Below are 26,169 nucleotides of genomic sequence, written 5' to 3' on the forward strand. Positions count from 1 at the left end.
TCAGACACAACTGAAATGACTGAACAACAACAATAACAGTAGGAAAAACACTAGATTTGGAAATCAGAAGACCTGGGCTCAGATCTTGGTTCTGTCTGACTTTAAGTCACTTAAATTCTCTGGGCCTACTTTTCTTCACCTGTAAAATGTGAAGGGTGTATTTTATGATCTATAGTGTTTCTTCTGGCTCAAAATTCTATAATCCTATGACAGCATCTCTAACCTGTAAGAGCTTAAAACATCATTAGGATAAGGAGATCTGCCATATATATTAATAAGAGAAACAATGTAGAATATAGAATGGAACAAAGAAAAGAGATCAAGACAAAGAACAGGAAAAAAATCTAGAGGAGATTTACAATTGTTTAAAGAGACATGGCTGAATCGGTTGTGGAATCTTAATATAATGGAATACAATTATGTCATATATAATGACAAGGGAAAGATACTAAGAAGTGAGGAAGGACAATGACAAGATAGCAAAAACAGAAAGACAATATATAAAATATGAATATAAAAAATATAAATGTATCAAACTTTAGATCCACAGATAGAACTCAAAAGTTCACAAGCAACAAAGGCAACATAATATAGAAGAAAGACCATTTGACTTGGAGTCAGAGGCCTTGACTCCTCGAAGACCTGCTGCTTAAAGATGTGTAATATTGGCTAAATCACTTTAAAATCTTGAGATCTCAGTTTTCTTCATCTGCAAAATGCTAGGGTTAGGATATATGGTCTCTAAGGTTCCTTCCAATTCTGAAGTCTTAAAATCTTAAATTTACTAGCTGTGTGACCCTGGGCAAGTCACTTAACCTTGTCTGACACAGTTTCCTCAACGGTAAAATGAGCTGGAGAAGGAAATGGCAAACTACTCCAGTATCTTTGCCAAGAAGACCCCAAATGGGATCATCAGACAAGACTGAAAAACGATTGAACAACAATAAGGCTCTTTTCAATTCTCAAGTCCTAAAATCTTAAATTATTGTTAGAGTTTGCTATTTCTCATTTGTTAAATCAAAATGCATATAATCTCTGTTTTTATGTATTGGAAGCAAGAAATTTACATTAGAAATTATAGGAAGGAGGAGAGAAAAGTGGTGAGGAAAAGAGAGGAAAAGAAGGTATAGAAGAAGGAAGGAGGAGGGAAGGGTGGTAAAGGAGAATAAAGGGATTTGCATAAAGAAAGCTGATTCTCAACAAGTGATCACAGAATCACAGCTTTGTGAGGAGCCTCAGGTCACCTAGTTCACTCTTCAATTTACAAACCAAGTGAGGGCCCAGGGAGGTTAAGTGATCTGCCCAAAGGGAGGGACCAGTGGGGCCAGAATTGGACATAGGGCTTGCTCTGAAAATTCTGATCTTTCTGCTTTGACAAGTTGCTGTAACCAGATGTAACCAGAAGCTCAAGTGAGAGTCAAAAATCACATTTCTCCAATTCCTAGGCCCTGAGACATATCAATAATGCACATAACTTCTCACAGTTTGAGGAATGGTATCAAACACTGAATAGCTGTCCTACCACAAAGAGGTAGGAGCAACCTGAGCCTGATATAGAGGCCCTGCTCAGGGTGGCCTGGCTGGGAGAAGATGGCAAACAGAAAAAAGAAAAACTTTAAAGGTGACTAGGTCAGAGGGAGGAAGGGAGGGAATGGTTAGGAATACTGAGACCATCCATGTCAGGGGAGAGGGAAAAGAACAAATGGGAAAGTTTCTCCTCTGGGTACTTAATGAAAACCAAAGGACAAAAGGAAGGGGCAGTTATCTTGGTCTCTGCAAAACAACAAATCCTCATGCATATCCTCACCACAACTCAGGGAGCAAACTGTTTGAAAACCTTAAGAAAAGCCACACGCAGCACAATTTCTATGCAGATTTCAGAGGTACCATCTGAGCCCAATTCCTGGAACAGAACAAACACCATGCACACCCTTCTCAGTTTTTGGCAGCATTCCCAGGCTCATACTCCTAGGACAAGAAGAATGCCTGATGTTTATATAGAGCTTTCCGTTTTACAAAGTCCTCTAAAATATGCGTTCATTTGATTTTCAAAAGGGCCCTGCCAGGCACACAAGTATTACAAGTATTGTCCCCATTTTAAAGAAGAGGAAATTGAGGCTCATGGTGAAGGAAACGACTTGCCCAAATTCACATGGCTAGTATGTTCTGGCTCATACAGAGCCAGAATTATAGCCCAGATTTTTTGTGTCCAAGTTCAGGTCTCATTCCAGCCGCATCCGCCAGAACATCAGAGTTAAAGTAAGTTTTGATTAAAGCCCTTTCGTGAGGTGCTTACCTGAGTAGCCATCTTGCCATAATCAATCCACCGCAGTGTGGCAAAATTAGTTGACTCAGCACAGTTGAAGCCATGATTGAATCCTGCATGGTATCCATAGGGAAAAGTAATCATAAACTCGCCAGCCTCCTGAGTGATCTGAGGGCAAAAGAGGTCAATGGATGAGGACTCTTAGTTCAAAACTGGTCAAAACAAGCATACACTGGCTATAGCAATTTCAACTGTATTCCTGGGATTATACCTAATCACCCAAAAAACTGCAGGGGAAGCTTGACGAGACGAGATCAGAGACCAGAAAAATAAAAGGTTACGGTCAGACAGCTGATACTTGAGGTAAAAGATAAAATATAATTTTATATATAATATTCTATTTTAAAATAGACTTTGGGAAGGAGAGTGGTATAAAGACAACTGGACAGGAAATGACAGTTTTTCTGGAAGGACTCTGGATCTACCACTAATTAGCTATATGTAGTCTGAGATATGCCACTTTCCCCCCTCTGGGTTCATCTGCCCAATGAGGTGATTAAAGATCACTAAGAATCTCTATTTTTAATAACCTATAACCTCATGTGTTCTTTCTGGGGGAAAAAAAATTTCCCAATGAGTTAAGTAGACCATTTATACTAAGGAAAGGATCCTGGCTTCTTAGTGTGCTCAGTGATACCAAACTGTTTCCTGCTTGGCACGGTCCATGCTTGGACGCTGTGGTCACTCACTGTTCGTTTTGAGGTGCCTCTTGCTATTCCCCCCTAATACTTACTGTGTGCCCCCAGTGAGTGCCAAGATCAAGGTGGTGCTCTATAATGACAGGATCACAGGCTAATACATTTAGAGGTCAGAGCAATCTCAGAGCACATCTGGTCCAACCTCATCATTTTGTAGAAGTAAAACCAAGCTTTAAAGAGGTTCAATGGCTTGGCCTAATTCTCAAGTCAAGTATCAGAGTTATTTGTCAAAAACCTGCCTCTCCAGGTCTACTATCCTTTCGATGTCCATGCTACCTAACCTTTTGGGACAAGATATCAGAATATTATAAAACCAAGATGAATCATTTCATTCAATAAATTCTCAGATTATTGATGAAAGGGCCAGAAAGACCTGCCCAGTATCTACCTACCTATCTGTATCATTTACAGAGAAGGCCTTCTTGTCAAGTATTCTGATTCCTTTTCCTTAAACAACCTATCATTTTTGGTAAGGTCAAAAAGACCTACTAAAATCCATTACCCCGGAGGCAAATGATCAACTCAAGTTATTAAAACACTATGTAACTACTCTCAGAACCTTCAGGAATCATCTTCAAAGGTTCAGCCTGAACTGTCACCTATCCCATTAAATAAAATTGAAAATCCCAACAAAATTTCAGCATCCTTGGTACAGGTTGGACAACAGGTAGACATGACAAAATTAAACCAGTCTAACGATGTATCTAAATTTATCAGTTCTACCAGGCTACTTGGGGAGGAACAGTAAAGGGAAGGCAAAAGGTCAGGGCAATCTGCTGGCTTTTCAGGGAGCCATGGGGTCTAGGCAGCCTGGAGTTTGGGAAGGGGTGAAAGCAAGGTGGAAGAGAACATTTTCCCCTTGGCTCATTACTTTCCGACAGCCAGGAGAAATGGGGACAGGGAAGAGGGGGTGACAGTGCAAGTAAAGGCAAAGGAAACCAGAGGTATTCAACTGGAGGCTGTATTTATCAGGTGGCATATAAAATGCATTCCTGTCCATCTCTAAAATCTTGTTTTCCTTAGGATATGCTCCCATTTGTGTGATTCTAAGTCTTTATATGAACCAATTCTCGACAGATACCCAATTAATTATGAACAGACTGACATCTTAGCAGCTTCATTCTCTAAGCTCCGGAAGTGTCTACAAGTGAGACATAGGGAGGAAAAGAAGGTTCAAGGCATTTCTGCTAGAGACAGGAATTTGACCAGAAGCCACAAGTGCGACCATCTAGCTGCTGCTGACACACTTCTGCTTCCTGAAATAAGATTCTTCTCTTTAGCATCCACACTCCCATGGCCTTCAATTTTAAGATTCCAGGAAGGGACCATAACTAATTTCTTGCCAGTGCCAAGGACCTTTATGACAAAGCAACTGAAGCACCATTTAAACTGGTTTCATAGAGGTAAATAAGAGAAGACAAAAGCACATACTAAAAATTTTCAAGAAACCTACAACAGTCAAAAATCAAAACTTACACAGAAAGAATAAACTAGTTATTAAGGCTATTAGAATATATTTCTTTTTGGATGATGAACTATTATAATTGAGGAAAATAAATATTAAGTTCTATTTTGAAAATTCTCCAAGGACAATGTCATTTTCAGAAAAAAATTAAAATGGGGATGAATAGACCAAGAGGTTCAGTCTGGGGGTACATTTCAGAGTCCTCCAATTTTTACTTATGATAGAAAGTTAAAGTCCCTTGAGGGCAAGAATTGAAATTTTGTGCTTATCTTGCCTGTGCCCACCATATGATGGAAGCTTAACAAATTCTTGCTAACCGATTACTTCACACCTCAATTCTTCCCTCTTCCCCTCAAAACGGATCACAGGAGACAAACCAGTCTACATTTTGCTTCACTGCTATTTTTAAACTTACCTACACTATCAAGGAAGTTTCTAGGAATTATGACAATTATATTTTAATATGAAATTTGGCTTTCCCCACCAGAAACATCAAATTCCTGATGTACAGTGGTGTGTGAATTACTTGTGACAAGCAATTACTTTGATATGGAGCTCAATTTGTGACAACAATAATCACTGTGCTTACTAAGGTGACATCCAGACCAGATGAAAACTGGATTGGGGCTGGTTCTTTTAATTGGTTGAGACTTGTCCTATTTAATTGCTCCCTATTAGGGTGTTTTAAAATCTATGTGTTTTTTTTAAATTGGTATTACTCCAAGGAAATGTGTATAAGTGATAGTTTTTTTTTTAAGGCAATTGTGGTTAAGTGACTTGCCCAGGGTCACACAGCTAGTAAGTGTCAAGTGTTTGGTCTGAGGCTGGATTTGAACTCAGGTCCTCTTGACTTCAGGGCAGGTGGTCTATCCACTGCGCCACCTAGCTGCCCCAAGTGATAGGTTTTTAAAAGCACCTTTAATAACTGTTTGAGATACTGCAACTGCAAATGGTGTAGAGGAAATCAAGCATTTTAAACCTGGAAAGTTTCACTGCTCTATTTTATTGTTTTAAATTCTATGGTTTTAAGAATGGGTATATCACAAAAAGCCTGAAACAGTGCCTCTTCTACCCCGGGAGCAGAACTCAAATTGAAAAAGAAAAAGGCTATGAAAGGAAAAGGCCAAAAAAGATAAGTAAAAACAACAACAAAAAAAGAATCTGACCATAGAAAGTTATTATGGTGACAGGGAAGCTCAAGACACAAACTCAGAAGAGGACAATAATGTCAAAACACCTATGGAAAAAACCCCAAAGAGAAATGAGAAGTGGTCTCAAGCCCAGAAAGAACTCATGGAAGAGCTCCAAAAGGAGCTTAAAAATTGTATACGGAAGGTAGAAGAAAAAGTGGGAAAAGAAATGAGGGCGAGGCAAGAGAATTATGAAAAAGGAGTGAACAGCTCGGAAAAGAAAACAACTGCTTAAAAAGTAGAATTGGCCAAATGGAAAAGGAGATTCAGAATTGGGCAGGTGGAAACTAATGACTGTAGAAGACATCAAGAATCAATCAAACAAATTCAAAAGAATGAAAAAATAGAAGAAAATGTAAAATACCTCATGGAAAAAATGGCTAACCTGGAAAATAGATCCAAGAGAGTTAATCTCACAATCACTGATCTACCTGAAAGCCACAATCAAAAGGAGGACCTGGACAGGATCTTTCAAGAAATTATCAAGAAAAATTACACTGATATCCTAGAACCTGACAGCAAAATAGGCATTGAAAGAATCCACTGATCGCCTCAGAAAAGAGATCCTAAAATAAAAACTACAAAGAACATTATAGCCAAATTTCAGAACTATTAAGTCAAGGAAAAAATACTTCAAGTGGCCAGATAGGAAAAACTCAAATATCAGGGAGCCACAGGACTTAGTAGCTGTAACATTAAAGGGATTGGAGGTCATGGAACATGATATTCCGGAAGGCAAAGCAGCTAGGAATACAACCAAGAATCACCTACTCAGCAAAATTAAACTTAATACTTCAAGGGAAAAACTGTTCATTCCATGAAATAAAGGGATTTCACGCTTTCATAAGAAGACCAGAACTGAACAAAAAAAACTGATCTGCAATATCAAGACCCAAGAGAAGCCTAAAAAGTAAAAAGGGGGGAAAAAAAATAAGGGATTCAATGGAGCTGAACTGTTTACATCTCTACATAGGAAGATGACACTTGTAATTATTAGAAATTATACCACTGGGAAGCGAAGTGGCACAGTGGATAGAGCACCAGTCCTGGAGTCAGGAGGACCCGAGTTCAAATCCGGCCTCAGACACTTCACACTTACTAACTGTGTGACCCTGGGCAAATCACTTAATCTCAAGAAAAAAAAATTATACCACTAATAGTACAGTTAGAAAGAATACACATAGATAGAAGGTACAGGTATAAGGTGAATTTAAGGGACTGACATAAAAAAATAACTTAAAGGATGAGAAAGAGGAGTACACTGGGTGCAGAAGGAAGGAAGAAGTAGAATGGGGTAAATAATTTCTCATGAAGAGGTACAATAACACTATTAGAGTGGAGAGAAAGACAGGAAAGTAGGAGGGGAGGAGATTAAATAAAGTGGGTTGGAGGGGAAGAGGGGACAGGGAGAGAAAGAGAGAGATGGACAGACAGACAGTGACAGAAGAGAGGTCAGACCAGGGGAAGTGGCAGACAGAAGCAAAACACTGTCAAGAGGAAAAGGGTGAAAGGAGAGAGAGGACAGAGAAGACAAACAGGAGGAAAAACAGGATGGAGGGAAATACACAGGAATCATAACAGTGAATGTTAATGGGATGAACTCTTCCATAAAATGAAAGCTGATAGCAGAGTGGATCAAAAACCAGAATCCTACAATATGTTGTCTACAACAAACACACTTAAGCAGAGAGACACACAGGGTAAAGGTAACAGGATGAACCAGAATCTATTAGCTTTAGTTGAAGCAAAAAAGGCAGGGGTAGCAATCCTGATCTCAGACAAAGAAAAAACAGATCTAATGAAAAGGAAGGAAACTACATCTTCTTGCTAAAAGGTACAATAGAAATGAAGCAATATCAATACTAAACATATATGCACCAAGTGGTATAGCATCCAAATTCTTAAATGAGTTAAAGGTTCATGACCAAACAAGAGAGAGAGCTTTATGAAGTGCAAAATAGGTAATTTTGATTATATTAAATTAAAAAGCTTTTGCACAAACAAAACCAATGCAACCAAGACTAGAAGGAAAGCAGAAAGCTGGGAAACAATCTTTATAGCAAGTATCTCTGATGGCACTTTTCATAAGAAAAAACCAAAATTATCTACAGGCATATGAAGAAGTACTCTAAATCACTTCTGATTAGACAAATGCAAATTAAAACAACTCTGTATAGTACCACCTCATACTTACCAGATTAGCTAATATGACAAAAAAGAAATGGTAAATGTTGAAGAGGACGTGGGAAAATTGGGGCACTAATGCACTGCTGAAGTTGTGAACTGATTCAACCATTCTGGAGCGCAATTTGGAACTGCGGCAAAAGGGCAACCAACTGTGTATACATATACATACCCTTTGATCCAGCAATACCACTTCTAGGTCTGTATCCCAAAGAGATCATTAAAAAAGGGAAAAGGACCTACATGTACAAAACTATTGACAGCAGCTCTTTTTGTGGTAGCAAAGAACTGGAAATTGAAGGGATGCCCATCAACTGGGGAAGAGCTGACCAAGTGACGGTATATGAATGTAATGGAATACTATTGTGCTATCAGAAATGATAAACAGGCTGATTTCAGAAAAACCTGGGAAGACTTGTACAAACTGATGCAAAGTGAAATAAGCAGAACCAGGAAAACATTACACACATTGTATGATCAACTATGAATGACTCAGCTCTTCTCAGAAACATGATGATCCAAGACAAGTACTCATGGTGGAAAATGTTATTTACATCCAGATAAACAACTAATGGACTCTGAATACAGATCAAAGCATACTTTTTTCACTTACTTTATTTTTTGCATGTTTTTTTCCCTTTTGTTCTGTTTTTTCTTTCACAGCTCTCACTAATATGGAAATGTTTCACATGATAGTACATGTCTAACCTATACCAAATTGCCTACCATCTTCAGAAGTGGGGAGGGAAGGAGGGAGAAAAACTGGAACTCAAAATATTATAATGATGAATGCTAAATATTGTCTTGACATGTAATTGGGGGAAAAAATACCATTAAAAAATAAAAAAGGAATCAAGAATGGATATGTTACTCCAATGGGCAGCTAGGTGGCTCAATGGTTAGAGTGACAGGCCTGGAATGAGGAAGACTTACCTTCCTGAGTTTAAATCTGGCCTGAAACACTTATTAGCTGTATGATTCTGGGGAAATAGCAAATCACTCTAGTATCTTTGCCAAGAAAATCCCAAATGGGGTCACAAACAGTTGGACACAACTGAAAACAACAACAATAACAATAATATTACTCCAGGGGCAGCTAGGTGGCACAATGGATAGAGCACTGGCCCTGGAGTCAGGAGGAACTGAGTTCAAATATGACCATGAGGTCTTACTAGCTTACTAGCTGTGTGACCCTGGCAAGTCATTTAAGCCCACTGCCTGGCAAAACAAAAACAAAAACAAATAAACAGAATATTACTCCAAGGAAGTATGTAAAAGTTGCAGTTCACTTAGCTCTTTCAGCAATACAAGGATCTAAGACAACTCCAAAAGACTCATGATGGAAAATGCTATCCACATCCAGAGAAAGAACTATGGAGTCTGAATGCAGACAGAAGCTTACCATTTGCTTTCTTTTTTTTGTTTTGTTTTGTTTCTTCTTTCTCGTGGTTCCTCCCATTTGTTCTAATTCTTCTTTACAACATAACATAAAAATATGTTTAATAAGAATGTATATGTAGAGCCTATATCAGACTGCATGCCATCTTGGGAAGAGGGGAGGAGAAGATAATTTAAAACTCAAAAGCTTATGGAAGTGAATGTTGAAAACTAAAAATAAATAATTGTTTTGAAAAAAAAATATGTCTATAGTAGGTAATGCCAAGTCATGCATTTTAGACCCACAATGAAATAGGGCAAGTTCTACTAGAAACCAGGTAGGAAATGAGAACAAATCAATCCTCGGAAAACAAGAAGCAGAGAGGGGGCGCAATGGATAGAGCACCAGCCCTGGATTCAGGAGGACCTGAGTTCAAATCCGGCCTCAGACACATAATACTTCCTAGCTGCGTGACTCTGGGCAAGTCACTTAACCCCAATTGCCTCACTTAAAAAAAAAAGAAGGCAAAAATTTCTAGAGGTACTTAATACCAAGAGAGAGCTAGATTAATTTTTTTCCTTGAGGACAAGCACTATTTTTTGCCCTTTTTGTACACCCAACACTAAGCATAATGCCTGGCACATAGTAAAGGCTTAATGTTTATTGATTCTGAATCAACAGTGTGCTGTTCTAAAAGTTGGAAGAATAGTGAGAAGACCAGTAAATAACAACTACAACAATCTTTTGCTTGTCATGGGCAAAATATAAAGCCTGGAATACAGGAGGTTGAAAAAAGGAATTTTTAATGATGAAACTCACTTTGGGGGACTTTTTAGTTCCACTGAGCCCAGAAGTCTTGTATTCACTGAGGCAATGATAAACTTGGACAAATATACTGATTTACTGAAGTAGATTTGTTCCTGAATTACTGAAATCCCCAGAGATGGAATACTGCATTACAGCCTTACATCATATCACAGGTCATGAAAAGTAATGAAATTCTTTCACGGGATGAAGATAAATATGCCTCTATTGCCTAGGAAAACAATGTATTTCAATACCATTGAAAAACCAAGGGATATAATCAAGGCGAGGGGGGGGGGAGTGACTACTCACCAGAGGAATGATTTGATATGTGGTTTCATGATGAATTGAAGAATATTTGTCAAATATTGTAAGCTAAAACTCAAACTGTATAAAGCAAGTGATTACAACAAAAGAACATCTGACAATTTTTTGAAGACTTAAGAAGTTGTAAGCTTAATTGTATAAATCAAATTATTTTACTTTGTCACAGTAAATTTGCACACCGTTGTACAGCAAAACTCTTCTCCTCTTAAACAGAAGCCTTTTTTGTCTTATGAGGGGAGGGGAGCCAATTTGTGTGAGGTATGTACCCAGAACTAGGCTGGATACTGCATGACAGTCTAACCCACTAGGCATATAATATTCAACCCCTTCACAAATCAGGTCATAACTGAAGACTGTTGAGTTTATTAACAAGATTATGTTTCTGTCAAAAAATTTATATCCCAGTGTCTTCATTTCAAGCCCACATTGTAAGTCTTGTATGCCACTGCTGTCAACATTATTCCAACTATAAATTAGAAAGTCCTCAGGATGATGGATAGGCCATGCAGAAAAGTAATAACTAGTGAAAGGATGCTGGACTAAAATTCATGAGGAAAACAGAATTTAGTAACTTCTACAAGCTCTTGAAGAATAAATGAAGAAATCAATAGTAGATTACAGAAATAAGCATTTTTTAATTATTAAAAGCTGATATTGATCTTTTTTCCCCCAAGAAGTAAATACCATTTGAAAGATTTATAAATAGTGCACATATTCACTTGTTTGAAGGCTGCCAGGAATTTCAATGATAGAATCTAACCATACTGTTAAAGGATCGCTTCTCTTTTTGAGTAAAAATGCTGCTTGGATTTCAACTGTACCTGTTTCAGGCTAGGATTCAAGCAGTCAGAAGAACACAAGTAAAAACTCTTATCCACCACTAATACCAGGCAAACCAACCTGGTATGACTGTTTTTTACTCAAATACCAAATACTTTAGATGCCAAGAAAAGGATTCTTTCAGGATCTTACTTACAGTTAAGAGAATGAGAAGTTCTTAGAGGAGCCTTAACTGTGAAAGAGAATTTAGTTAACCTACCCATGCTCCTTGTAAAATTGAGAGTAATGCCATGATGTGGCAGGAGAAAAATCACTTCATAAATACTTACATGTTCTAAAAACAAAGTTTATATTACTTATGGAAAAAGGGAAATCATATATGGAAGAGAAAATATAACCTGGTTCTCTAGAACAAAGGGTCTTGTCCACGTTGAGTAGGAGGGAAGGTTCTTCCTTTTGAGTCAGTTTTCAATATAACCCAAGCTATTGTTTTATCTGTGAAAATCCCCATTGGAGAAACACTATTTTCCAACACAACAACAAGGAAAACACACTACTACTCATTTAAGAGTGATTTTCCTTATTAGGTGTTTGGTGTGAATGATGCTCAAAATAAAAATGAAGACAGATAAAACAGCATTTCATAAATCAGAATACTCCACTATCTGATAAATACAAGCAATAGCAGAGGATTGGTCTCCTGAATTCTGGCCCAGAAAAACAACAACAACAACAACAACAACAACAACAACAACAACAACAACAACAACAACCTAATCCCCTCCTCTCCCACTAATGTTAGAGGCTATTTGACAGAATTGTCAGAAAAATTTCCTATTTGCTGGTGAAATAAGGGCACAATCAGCGAACTATCAACTGTACCTGACAAACTGTTCTTCCCAGGAAGCCTTCAAAAACATCCTCAAGAGAAGCTACTTTCTATGACTGCCTGGCCTCTAGGCTACAGCTCTGTGTCAGAAGAGCTGTATTGTCAGGCCTGTTCAGGGGAAATAGGATGTCTGATGTAGACTGAAACCTAAGCCTCATAGCTTTGAATTGCTGTTTGGGTATTGTTACTAAATAAAACTTTAGTTATGGCAGAGGTCCACTCTTCCTTGCAAAGTTTCTTACACAAGAGAAAAGTCCAAAAGGAAGCAGAAAAGAATTTCTCAGACTCTCAAAACACAACTTCTTACAGTATTTCCTATGCTCCTTTTGCTCCCAGAATCTGGAGACAGAAAGGCTCCATTCGAGGTCATCAAGTCCCACCCTCTCTTTTTAGAAATGATGAGACCAAAGCCCAGAGAGGAGAGATGACTTTTCTAAGATCATTCAAAGGCACAGTGGCTAAAAACCCTGATTTTCAAAGGCAATACTCTCTCAACAATACCATGTAGTTTCCCTTTGTGGAAGGAAGGTACAAGGGGAAGAAGAGAAAGAAAGAGAACAAAGAAGAACAAAGAGAAAGAGAGAAAGCATGAGAAAAAAGGATACTCTCCAACTTGTGTATGATGACAAATATGAATCACAAACCATGAGAACAATGAACTTCAGTCTTCAGGTGAAATATTTTTGGGGTTTTAAGGTGCTGAATTCAACAAGGAGACTGATACTTAGCAAACACCAAAGCCACTGATCCCTAGCTGTTTCGTATCACATAAGTTCCCACTGCAGCAATAGCAAGTTCATCTCAAAACCAGATGATTTCACTTCAAACTTCATTCCTATCAAAGCCTTTTCACTACAAAAGGTGAAACAATCGTTGAAGCAGTAAACTCAATGAGTTCATAGTCTTCATGCTTTATGAAAGCCAAGACATTTTATTTCTAAGCAGGTGATTCATCCCTTTAAAGGAGCCTGTGGGCTGGGCTTTGTCTCCCAATAATATGCAGTGCTGATCTCAGTAAGATGCCCAGAGAGGACCTTTGAGCTCAGGCACGCTAAGCTCACACTAAGCCAGGACTTGAACGTAATAATGATGTATGCTGGGGTCTCTAGGGATGAAGTTGGCTTTGTAAATTTATCTCCAAGGTAGGCAAGAACTGGTTCCTGATTCCAGAGACGTGATTAAAGAGAACTGGGTTAAAAAGTTATGACCTTTATGTTTTTCCCTGTAAAGAGAAAGAAAGACAGAGACATAGAAACAAGACCTGTACTTCCACTGGCATCAGGAATTCCCAAGGTGGCGAGGTGGCACAGTGGATAGAGCACGGGCCCTGAAGTCAGGAGGAGCCGAGTTCAAATACTTGACACTTACTAGCTGTGTGACCCTAGGCAAGTCACTTAACCCCAACTGCCTTAAAAAACAAACAAGAATTCCCAAGTGAGGAAACTCAGGTCTGCAGCTTATACTCTGAGACAGCTGCCTAGAGCACTGAGGGGTTATGTGTCAGAGGCCAGGTCTTCTGTCTCTGAGGTCTTCCCTCTAAGCCAGAATTCTGAGAGGCAACATGGCATAGTGGGATAGAGAGGTGGCTGTAAAGACAGGAAGTTGCTGAAAAGATAGTGACCTGATTTGTTAGAAGTTTCCTCACTTGGGAATACTTTATGCCAATGAATTCACAGGTTCAGCACCTGTCTATTTGCTCTTCAGTCACTTTTCTGGAACTAAGAACTATTTCTTGCTTAACTTTTAAGTAAAGCCAACTTAATTCCAGGACACCAGACCCCTCGAGACATGGGAAAGGACACATCTAGCTGCAGTACAGGGGGTTTTCACTGGAAGTATAACAAAAGCATAAGATAAGCAGTATACCTGAAATAGCTGGGAGCCAAATAATTATAAAAAGGAGCCTAAGGAGACCCTGAAACATAACATCTAGAGAATTAATATATATGCAGTGACTACTTCAAGACTTTTGCCAAAGAATCTGACTCTCAAACGTATAAAGAGAATTGATCTTGCTGGGGATCAACAGAGACAAAAAGGACTGGACAGAGGAAAAAGATAAAAGGCCAAGTGTGCACACCTGTGGGTGTAGGACCGGTACCTCTGGTGTCAGGGCGGCTAATTCACCCAGCTCTCACCTGTGGCTCCAAGAAGCTACACCATGCACAATGGCCACACCCCAGTAACCCATCTTGGCAAACAGGCTAAACCAGACTGAGGGTAACTGACAGGCCTCAAACCTGTTGATGAGTCAGGGGGATGTCTACCCTGAGCAAGTGAAGATGAATAGTTGGATAAGAACAATTTATTCCAGTGGCCATGGAGGTGGCTTAAGCAGTGCACTGTGGAATGCTTAGAGCTTGGTCAGGCAACAAAAATGCCAAGGTCATACACTGTATCTCGGGCCATCGCCAGTTGTCTTGCCTTTTGTCCTGCCACTGGACTTCAATGACTCGTGGAGAGTGGGGATGATGACTTTGAGCAACTCTAATCCAATTCATGAACAAGTCAATAATGTCACCCGTATGTCACTGGTCCTCTTCAAAAATGAAGGACAAAAAACAACACTTGCAGGTGGGGCTTACGAGTCCCTATAAGGATTAATAAAGCTGTGCTGTACTTGAAGTACATTCCCACTCTCTCAGTGAGTAACACATTGACTAATGAAATAAAATTGTGACAGTCCAAATCCTGGGATCATATCTACAACAGGAAGACAAGAGCTAACAATTTCAATTCAATTCAATCCAATAAGCATTTGTTAAGTTTATATATGAAGTTCAAGATAGGACAGTATGTATTACAGGTACAAAGACAAAATGAAGATGATTTTTAAGCACTGAACTGGCCTTACCACAGCAAACTGTTTATACAGTAGTAATGAAAAAAATCAAACTACCTTCCATTATAGAAAGGGGAAAAAAAGTTTCTCTAAATGAAATCGATGACCTGAAAGCAAGCATCTCCCAAATCCCAACCCCATTCCATACATTCTTGGTTAAATTTTGTATATACATACCCGATCAAATGGGATGCTGTATTTCTTCAAAATGGAGGGAGAGATGAGAGTCATCTTGTGACGGAGAAAGGCATCACATCCCTGAGAACTGCCAGGGAAAAACCCTGGTGGAGGAAGCAAAAGCAGAAGGCATCATCAGTGTAGTCAGCTGCCCTAAACAGGATTAATTCATAACCCTTATTCAAAAGTCATAAATAAACAGAAGTAGGGAGAAGCTCCTGAATAAGAACATAAACCCATTTTCAGTCTTCTCTTTAGGATAGGGATGATGAAAAGGAAAGGTGGGATTTTTAAAAGACTTCTCATTTACATTTTAGAAGAGAGAGTCAACTACCTGAAACTAGTTCTTGGGGGGAAAAAAAAATCAACTTTTCTTCTCTAGAGTTCCATAATACTAAGAAGGGAGAGGAGAGGAGCTTTTATTGGCATTCTGCTGTTTTTCCTTAAATCTATAATCTCCTCTTCCAAGAGTCTCCCAGAACTGCCTGGAGGTTGCCAATAAAAGGTTGCTGCTATTGCATACTGTAGTCTATCACCCCAGTAAATCAGATGATTAATTACAATAACAGATAATATGACAACAAGCAAAAACCAACTGGCCACTGCCTATATACATTCACTTTGCTATACTTTACATTTCTTCCCCTTCATGTACTGTTTTTCAGCTTTGTCTCTTTCCTCCTGCCATTATTCTTTCACCCTCTTTGGTCTACTAATATTTAGCGGATATTTTTATGGCACTTTGAAGAAGTGCTTGTTGATTTGACTAAAGGCTTTCCAAGCACTTTACATACCCTAATTTGAAGGATCCTCCCAACAACGCTATTATGTAGGTGCAACAAACGTTATTATCCCCATTTTACAGAAGATGAAACAGGTTTAAAGAAGTAATCTGGCCCTGCTAAGTGTCAGAGGCAGGATCTGAACCCAGGTTTCTCCTAGTTTCTTGCCATAGGAGCTGACCCTTAAACTGACAATTATTACAATAACAATGTTATCATGTTGCTTCTCCTATGTTGACACAATCTCCCTTTTCTGGGACAGTGCCTTTCCATCTCCGATTGTTGAGGCCCAACTCTGACCATGGACTTCATCTTTAACAAGATTTTTCTCTCTTCTAATCTACTTTGCTTGTAATTAACACATCTCCTTTTTCTATCATATTTACTTACCTGTTTTCTAAAACTTCAAATTAGACTATAAGCTCATTGCTGAAAGGGTCTTTTTTGTATCTACTTTGCTCTCACCAGCAGTAAGCATAGCATCTTGAGCATAGAGACTTTAAATAAATGTTTACTAAATTTGAACTTATTCAAAAATGTGAATAACTATGTATGACATGAGAAAAATATAGTCAAACACAGGTCTTCCCCTCCACATGTGTAAAAGTACATTAGCCACTGGTTCTGCAAAATCATTAAAAAGTAATAATCGGGTGTTCACAATATTATGGTGAGGTTTGTTTACAGTGTACCACATTGGTTTGAATCTAAATTGTATTTTTCCTCCAAACTGAACTTACATGGAGACTGAGTATGACCTACAAATTGTGTTATTTTTAAGTGTGTACCTATACATTTTTCCCTCTTAAAGAGGAGTAATTTGGAGGGTGTCTTCTATATTTGAATCAACAGGGTACTAATGATGCTATGGGCAACAGTACTACAATTCTTTTGAATTTTAGAGCTTTTTGAAGTCACAGTCAAATTCATGTTCAATAGCACCCCCCCCCCCAATACATACTAAGGATACATACTAAGGAGAGGGGAGGGAATAAACATTTATATAGCGCTGGCACTGGGCTAAGCACTTCACAAAACTCATTTGTTCTTCACAACAACCTTCCAAGGCAGGTGCTGTTGTTATCCTCATTTTGCAGATGAGGAAACTGAGGCAAACACAAGTAAAATGATTTGCATAGGGTCCCACTGCTAAGGCCACATTTGAACTTAGGACTTTCTGACTCCTGGCCCAGTGCTTTCTCCACAGTGCCACCTAGTTCCCACTAAGAGGATTCTTTATTATACAACTGGGTACCTACAGTATATTGACTCTATATGGTCCCTGGTGGAGAAGAAGCTCCATGGGATGGGGAAAGGTGGGGAGGGTGGGGAGATATACTATTTGAGAGCTAAGGACTTTCCAAAACTTGAATGCTGAAAAAATACAAATTACCCAGTCTGCTCTAGTCTACCTTTCTCTTCTCTAAACCACTACCCTGGAGTTGCCTTAAGGCAGTAAGTAAGTAGAGCAGAGTATAATTTCACCACAAGGTTCTTGTAACTTTCTCATTATTCCTTTCTGTCTCTGCCCTTATGCTACTCTTCTGCCAGCAAAACAACTTGCCAATAGAAAAGATCACAAGACTATTCCTTTAAGGAACAGAAAGATTCCTCTCTCCCCATCCCATTTCTGCTCCCAGTTTAAAACATCAAAGTTCTTAGAAAGACTCTAGGATCACTGGGGAGAGACGTGAGGGTGTGAGGAGAGGAGAGAAAGCTCTTCTATGTGCCCTGGTTTTCTTTATTGAGAATCCAAGCCACCCTCTTTTAACATTATGTTTCTACTTGACATTATGTCTACTTACAGCACTGCCATGGGCTTAGGGTTAGAAAAGCTCCCCCACAAATGCCCAAGAGACATTTCTAGGCAAGAGCAGAGCACTGGTCTCAAAAGCAATGTATGTACACTGGGGGAGGCTTTAAATCAATCCAAATTAGCTAACGAAAAGGAAAAAGTGGGTGTGTGTATATATGTGAGAAGGAGAATACTTTCAATCTTGGAAAATCAAGCTGATTGATAGGATATAATGCAGATGTTTTAGAAAGGGCAAAGGATTATTGAATCCCAACAACTTTTTTTGTACTAAAAGCATTTCAATTAGAATTATGACTGCCTGCCACCCAGTCCGTCGTCCTTCTCTGCAGTTTCTCTTTTTAATGCACAGTTTAAGTGGCTCTCATTAAAGCTACTAATAAAGAAGCACATTTTAAGTGATTAGCACCAATAACATGGTAACATATTAATGTTCTCTCCATGGGCTCCACAACTCTCCCAGTGAGCCCATTTATAGCTTAGCTATTCATTTTCCATGTTAATTGCAAGCTCATTTCATTGAATCTCTTATAGTCCAATGAAGCAGGGCAAGAAAAGTTTACAAAATACATATACAAAGACAGCTTTGTTTTAGCTTCTCAGAATGATTTCACTTTTATTTTCCTAAAAACAAAGCCTTGGAAAAACCAGCCCAAACAGAAGACTACTGGAATCACTATTAACTTGGGAATTTTCACTACCTCATTCATTTTGCATTTTGGAAACACTATCTATAGCATCTTGCTTTGGCACTCAAATCTCCCCAAAGAGAATACAATCAAATCATCTAAGTACTGCATTAAACAGTTCAATGCAGAGGGTATAAGGGGAGTGAGAATCAGGGGAGAACTAAGAAAAAAGCGCTTCATGAAAGGGTACTGTGCTGAGCCTTGATGGATAAAGGACATGTTTCCACCCCTGCCTATTGGAGAAAAGGGGAGGGGGAGGAATCCATTCTAGGCAAAGAAGATAGCATACTATGTATGGAGGGAGGAAGCTATTGGAAAAGAATAAAGAGCAATACTGTTAAATGACTCATCAATAAGGGAAGACTATGGGCAACTAGGTGGCACAGTGGATAGAGCATGGGGCCTGGAGTCAGAAGGATGTGAGTTCAAATCTGGCCTCAGACACTTACTAGCTGTTTGATGCTGGGCAAGTCAATTAACCCTGTTTGCCTCACGTCCTTAACTGTAAAATGAGCTGGAGAAGGAAACGGCAAACCACTCCAGTATCTTTGCCAAAAAAACACCAAAAGGGGTCATGGAGAGTCAAACACAACTGAAACAACAAAAAAGAGGAGACCCAGCCCATACTAGCCATCATCCCTAGAAGCAATGTCTTATACATTGGTTAATTGTCTCTTTAGGTGCTGCAGCCACAACTACCAAGTCTTGATAGGATTTTATTAGTGAAAATAAGAAAAGGTACACCCACTTCCTTTACTGTACCCTAAGAACCCAGGGACCTGACAATCCAATGTGGAGCTTCCATTGCTGTGTCTCCCCCCATTAGAATGTGTGCTCCTGGAGGGCAGAGACTAGCCTACTTCTCTATTTGTATTCCCAGGGTTTAGATCAGTTCACTGGTCAGAGTAAGCACTTATTAAATGCATGTTTCATTCATTCATTCAAGTAAGACTACAACAATTTTGGCCCGATTGCAAAAGAGTCTTGAATGTCAAGCTAAAGAAGATGCATTTTATCCTACAGGGAATAAAAAGAGACAGTTTTTTAAAGGGGCAGTGCACATATATTAAAATTGCTCTGGTACTTAGTGTGAAAGATGGATTGGCAAAGGCAGTGGTTGGAAGCAGGGACAGTCAAGAGACTTATAAATGACTCCTTTACCCATATCTGCTTTAAAAACAAACAAATAAAAGGGGTAGAAGAAAAGGAAAGGAAAAACTGTCTAGCTTGAGCTATGTTCTTAAAAATCCAGAATACTAGGGTCTGAATATTAAAAAGTCTTGTCAGTCAACCAGTTCAACCAGCTGAAATCATCTTTTCCCCAACTACAAAACTTTCTCAATAAATCCCAGTTTTATAGACAAAGGAGTCCTACTAAATTCCTTTTATGACACAAATATGGTGCTGATACCTAAACCAGAAAAAGCCAAAACAGAGAAAGAAAATTATAGACCAAATTCCTTAATGAATATTGATACAAAATTTTAAATAAAATATTAGCAAAGAGATTGCAGCAATTTATCATAAGGATAACACACTATGACCAAGTGAGATTTACACCAGGAATGCAGGGCTGCTTTAATGTTAGGAAAACTATCAGCATAATTGACCATATCAATAACAAAACTAACAGAAATCATATGGTTATCTCAACAGATGCAGGAAAAGCTTTTGACAAAATACAGCACCCATTTCTACTAAAAACAGTAGAGTACAGGAATAAATGGAGTTTTCCTTAAAATGGTAAGTAGTATCTACCTAAAACCATTAGCAAGCATTATATGCAATAAGGATAAGCTAGAAGCCTTCCCAGTAAGATCAGGAGGGAAACAAGGATGCCCATTATCACCACTATTATTCAATATTGTATTAAAAATGCTAGCTTTAGCAATAAAAGTAAAAGAAATTGAAGGAATTAGAATAGGCAATGAGGAAACAAAACTATCACTCATTGTAGATAATATGACAGTATATTTAGAGAACCCTAGAGAATCAACTAAAGAAATGCTTGATACAATTAACAACTTTAGCAAAGTTGCAGGATATAAAATAAACCCACATAAATCATCAGCATTTCTATATATTTACCAACAAAGCCCAGCAGCAAGAGATAGAAAGAGAAAAAATAATAACAAAATTCATTCTGAAGAACAAAAGGTCAAGAATATCAAGGGAATTAATGAAAATAAAAAGTGCAAAGAAGATGGCCTAGCCGTACCAGATCTAAAACTATATCATAAAGCAGCAATCATCATAACTATTTGGTACTGATAAGAAATAGAGTAGTGGCCTTCTCTCGCCTTTGACATTTCACTTCTCTTTCTTTCTTTCATGCTAATAGGACATCCTCCTACCTGTCTGACTGCTGCTCCTCCATCTCCTTTACTGGACTATCATCCAGGCTGCTCCTGCTAACATGATCATCTTCTCCTTTCACACTGTTTTGCTGGGTAATTTCACCAGCTTCCACGGATTCAATTATTATCTCCATGCTGATGATTCTTAGGTCTATTTTTCTACTGATAACCTCTAGTCTCCCATCTCCAACCACCTTTTTGGACATCTCAAACTGGATATCCTGTATTCATAATATCTTTCCCCCAAAAATTCACTTCTCTCTAATTTTCCTATTACTACTGAGGGGTAGAGTCATCTTCCCAGTCACCCAGGGTTGACAATCTAGGTGTTATCCTCATGCTTTTACCCCTTTAACCAATAGATAGCAAGTCCTGTCAATTCTACCATTCGTTGTACATCTCTCATAAATGTTCCTTTCTCTCTACTCACACACAATAGGGCCTCATCATCTTGTGTTTGGAAGCAGGTATGAGCTTGCTGGTAGCTTTCCCTGCCTCAATTCTCTTTCCACTCCAGTCAAGAGACGAAGAGATGCGAATCAGATGACAATATAATCAGATGGATTCAAAACTGTCTGGATAGAGGAACTCAAAGAGTAGTTTTACTGCTTCAGTGTCAATATTCCAGGAGATCTTCAGTGTTTTAGAAGGCCCAGAAGATCTGTATTTGGCCTTGTGAGCTTTAATACTTTTATCAATGGCATGGATAAAGGCAGAGAGAGTATGCTCGTTAAATTTGTGACCTTTAAAGCAAATAGTAGAACCAGAAGCTAGATCAGAATGAAGAATACTGTGGGCTGGGAGTTTTCATAAGATCCATGCTCTAAAGCAGGAATTCTTAACCTAGAGCACCCTCAAGAAATCCATGCACATATTTCAAAAGGTCTGGGAATTCGGATAAGGAAAAAATTCCATTTTTATTTTCACTAACTTCTGATAATTAGCATTTCCTTCAATTATGACTGTGGGAACCAAACACTCTTCTGAGAAGGATGCCATAAGAAGGTTTATGAGGTGTTCAGGGAGGACTAGCACCTCTGGTGCCAGGTACTGCCAAAACCTTTTCAAGGCTGCTCATTCACCTTTAGTGTCCACCTGCCACCCAACTCTCACCTGTGGCTCCAAGAAGCTGCAGCATTGCACAGTAAAACCACCTCACAGATAAGCTAAACCAGGCTGAGGGTAATCAACACGTCTCAAACTCATGGTGACTTAGGGAATGTCTACCCCAAACATGTAAAGACCTCCCCTAGTGAAATGGGTGGATGACAACAATTTGTTCCAATGGTCATGATGGCAGCTGAAGCAGGGCACTGTGGATCATTTAGAGCTTGGTCAGACATCTAAGATGCCAAGGTCATCCACTACATCCTGGGCCATAGCCAGTCATCTTGACTTTTGTCTTGCCACTGGATATCAATGACTTAGGAAGAGTGAGGCTGATGACTCTGTGAAACTCTGCCTCACCTAAATCCAATTCACACAAGTCAAGATGTCATCCGGGATATCATTGGTTCTCTTCGAAACAAAGAACAAACAGGGCAGCTAGGTGGTGCAGTGGATAGAGCACCCACCCTGAAGTAAGGAGGACATGAGTTCAAATCCGGCCTCAGACACCTAACACTTACTAGCTGTGTATCCCTGGGCAAGTCACTTAACCCCAAATTGCCTTTAAAAAAAAAAAGAAAGAAAGAAAGAAAGAAAGGACAAGCAACAGGCTCCATCAGATTGCCGAAACGGGTCTATGTTAGAAGTTAAGAACTTCCACCCTAACGGAAGAAGGATAGGTACGCTATATAAAAAGATATGGGAGCAGAAGGAGTTAGAGATTTTTGTTTGAATGTACCTTTTACTACTTCTGGCTTACATAAGCTCTCAGTCTGCGGACTATTGGCTTAAGTTTGAAGTAGGTTTTCGGGGGGTTTTTGGCTAGGCAATGGGGGTTAAGTGACTTGCCCAGGGTCACAGTAAGTGTCAAGTGTCTGAGGCTGGATTTGAACCCAAGTCCTTCTGACTCCAGGGTCGGTGTTCTATCCACTGTGCCATATAGCTGCCCCCTCCCCTATGCATTTTAGGTAAATAACTCAGCTATCCTATAAGGGATAGAATAAGATTACCTTTTCTCCCACTAATCTATGCCAAAAAGTCAACCACTATAGATCTAACATTGTGTGCAGAGTTCACAAAGCAAAGAGATAAATAATAAAATAGACAAAGATATAACAACTACCTTATACAAGGACTTACAAACTAGTTGGAGAGACAAGACATATACATCTGAATAATAACTGATAAATAATAGTAAACTGAATAAAAACTGATAAATTGAGTTTCGAATTGATGGTACTAGTAGAAGCTAGCATTTTATATAGCACTTGAAGATTTGCAAACTGCTTTACAAATATAATTTCATTTGATCTTCAGAACAACCCTCAGAGGTATGTGCTATTATTCTCCTCATTTTACAGATGAGATAGAATAAGTGGATTTGACAGAGTCACATAGCTAGGTAGGTGACTGAAGCCAAATTCAGGTCCAGCATTTTAGCCAGTATGCTGATACTGGCTGATAAACAAATAGTAACAATAACTAGAAAATAAGCTATACATTCATGAAAAAAAGGAACCTATGATTTAAAGCTGGAAATGCATTCCAACCACAAAATTCTTAAAAGCATGTAGGAGGAAAACATTAAAAAGTTCTATTTATGCTTACTATTACACTGCTGCCTAATATACTTTCAAAAGGCTCTAGTCAAGCCATTCACAAGGTATCCCTTTTAAACTTCATTCCTATGTCTCAAAGAGAGGTGACACCTAAAACATCTTGCAATTTCTAGAAATGTCAGCATAGGGTAACCAAAACTATGGACATAGGAAGCTTACCTTTTGCCAGACGTTCCAGACGTTTGCCATGTTCTGGAGGTATGGCATACCTAGAAGAAAAGGGGAGAAAAAAACCAGAAAGCAGTAACTAACATTATTAGAGCAGCAATCCACACCATTAATAGAAAGCAAAGCAAAGTCACTAAAAGGCTGTATTTTCAAAGTTGGAACCAGAGCTCCAATAAAAAGGATTACTCCTAACACTGTTCCCCATTCGAGAATGACATACTGAAACATAAAGTAAGCTCAAGTCAACTAGCTTCCTCAAGCCTTTGCAAATCTGCAGAGCTTTCAACCAGAGCTTTGTTTATTACACATTAACTAAAGGAACAACACATTTCTGTAATGAGGAAGAAATTTAATTTGAAGGTACAGAGTCACATTCAGAACACTATGGAAAGTGAAGACTGGAAGGTAGTAAAGAAATGCCCTGCTAATGTTATATGCAAATGCCCAGGTAGGTTTAAGTTTGAGTGATGAATTTGGACCTTTTTTTTACTGTTCCCATTAAGAAACGATACCTTAGAGGTAGAGCACTAAATTTGCAAAGCAGAGAATGCTAGGAAGTTCTAATTCTACCTTCCCATCCATGCACATCCATTACAAGGAAGAAACCTTAGCTGATATACAAATTCAATCTTCAAATGAAAAGATAGCAAGTACCCTTTACTAACACAAAACTAGAATTGTTTGCCATTAATCTCAAGCCTTTATATTAGGGACCAAAGTTAGATAGGGACAAATTAAGTTTCCCTGTACCCAAGCAAGAGCAATTAAACATATTATGTGTTTCCCAGTTTTCATATGTTCCTTAGTCTAGGGTACAATCCTGTACCAGACATCCTAGAAAAATGAGGCCATTTTTCCTATTTCACAATAAGTAATTGTGAGGGGAGAACCTCAAATTTCATTTGTCAGCAATTAAACAATTTTTCCTCTTGAAACCTCACTCAGTGATGCAAGCAAAAGAAGGAAAAAGCCCACTACACGGAAGGTACTTCCAGACTTCAGAACCATTTAAGTCGATTTAAGTTGGGAGTTTTAAAAACAAAACAGAAAAAAAATACCATGTAGTATTTGATCTCAGAGAACAGAAACGAATACATTTGTGGACTCCAAGGTGCCCTGTGACCAAAGTAAAGGCAGGACCTTCAACTGTTTAATTATCAAACAATTCAATTCTACTTGTCTTGGAAAAACTTAGCATTTATCCTTTGAAAGTAGCCATTCATCACTTACATAAAGATGATAAAAATTAATCCTGATCCAAAGCTCCTTTTGGGGATTAATGTCCCTTAAAATAGGGAAATGAAACATTGTGTTTCTTCTGGAAAATGCTGAAGGATTGGGAAAGAACTAATTTATGGTTATAAAGGCTGTTGATGATTAATGTAATATCCCTAGTCTACAATGATGCTTTCACTTAATTACTGCCTGTAATTGGGAGTTGTAAAGATAAGATTAATTGAATCTGGAGGATGTTAAAAGTTTAATACATTGGAACATGGTTCTTGTGTTATCTGAAACTACAGATTGCAAGAAGTCAAGCTGAGTGTTCAGAAGAAGAACCCCTGGAGAGATTAAAGTGGAGTTTGTTTGGCCAGGAAAGCTGGACAGCAGAACTGAAATCTACTGGTCTATAAAGCCACAAAAAGCCTATGAATAAAAACGACCTCATCCTCAGATAACTACAAAATTACTATTTAACAAGAAGGGTTTTTAGTTCACCTCTGCAACTTTCTTTTGCAAAATAACATTAACCATACACAGTTAGCTAAAAGCCCCCTTGCCTTTTTCTCATTCCTTACCCCTTTCCAAACCTTTCAAAAATGCCAGGCCACGGTGTAATCAAAGAAACTAACAAGCATTTGTTAAGCTTTTATTATGTGAGCCAGTACGGCTGGAGCTGGCCTAAAAGATGAGAAAGTCTGAATTTAAATCTCACCTCTGACTAAAAGCCTATGTGGCCCTAGTTAAGGCACATTTTAACGTTCCAGTGTCACAGGCAACTCTAGGAGCAAGGTGAAAAACAATTACCAATCTGTACTGGCATGGGTAGTTTCTCACTAGGAGCTTCCTACACCGATGAAGTCCTAAATGAAAGATGTGATCAGACGCAGCAAACACTGAAGAGAGAAAAGCCATGGAAGAGACAAAAGCAAAACAGTCTTTGTCCTCAAAAGCACTTCCATTCTAACAGGGAAGCAACAAATACAAAGCAGACACAATGTAACCTTGCAGAAGCATACAAACTAACCACCCCTAAGTTTTGAGAGACGCAGTGCCAGGGGAGTAGTAGTAAGCAGTAAGCCAAGAACATGAAAACAAGACCTGGGGCTGATCAGACAGGAAACAGACAATGTAACAAACAACATTTTTCTTTCCACCTGCCATGCTACCAATATGATACAGAAGGGGAACGGGATGAAGAGAAGGGAAAGGCAATATTATCCAACCACAGCACAGGAAAACTCTCACAAAAGAAGAAATGACCCTCTTACTTTACTGTCTATTTTATAGCTTGACAAATTCAGGAAAGGTTGTGGCCTCATGAGAAAACTCCATGGGTTTGGAGTTTAGAGT

At 38.7% G+C, this 26,169-nt stretch overlaps 1 protein-coding gene across 1 annotated transcript in view; it reads right to left on the minus strand.

Moving 5' to 3' along the window:
• KDM4B (lysine demethylase 4B) overlaps nt 1-26,169 on the minus strand; it is a 260,289-nt gene that overhangs the window by 103,563 nt on the left and 130,557 nt on the right. The window contains 3 exon segments of the mRNA XM_078153991.1: nt 2,297-2,434; nt 15,061-15,164; nt 23,587-23,636. Of these exon segments, the coding sequence (XP_078010117.1) occupies nt 2,297-2,434; nt 15,061-15,164; nt 23,587-23,636 (292 nt within the window).

Source organism: Phascolarctos cinereus, unplaced genomic scaffold (assembly GCF_003287225.1).
Source record: "Phascolarctos cinereus isolate Bilbo 61053 unplaced genomic scaffold, phaCin_HiC Scaffold_4;HRSCAF=312, whole genome shotgun sequence".
Lineage (NCBI taxonomy): Eukaryota > Metazoa > Chordata > Mammalia > Diprotodontia > Phascolarctidae > Phascolarctos > Phascolarctos cinereus.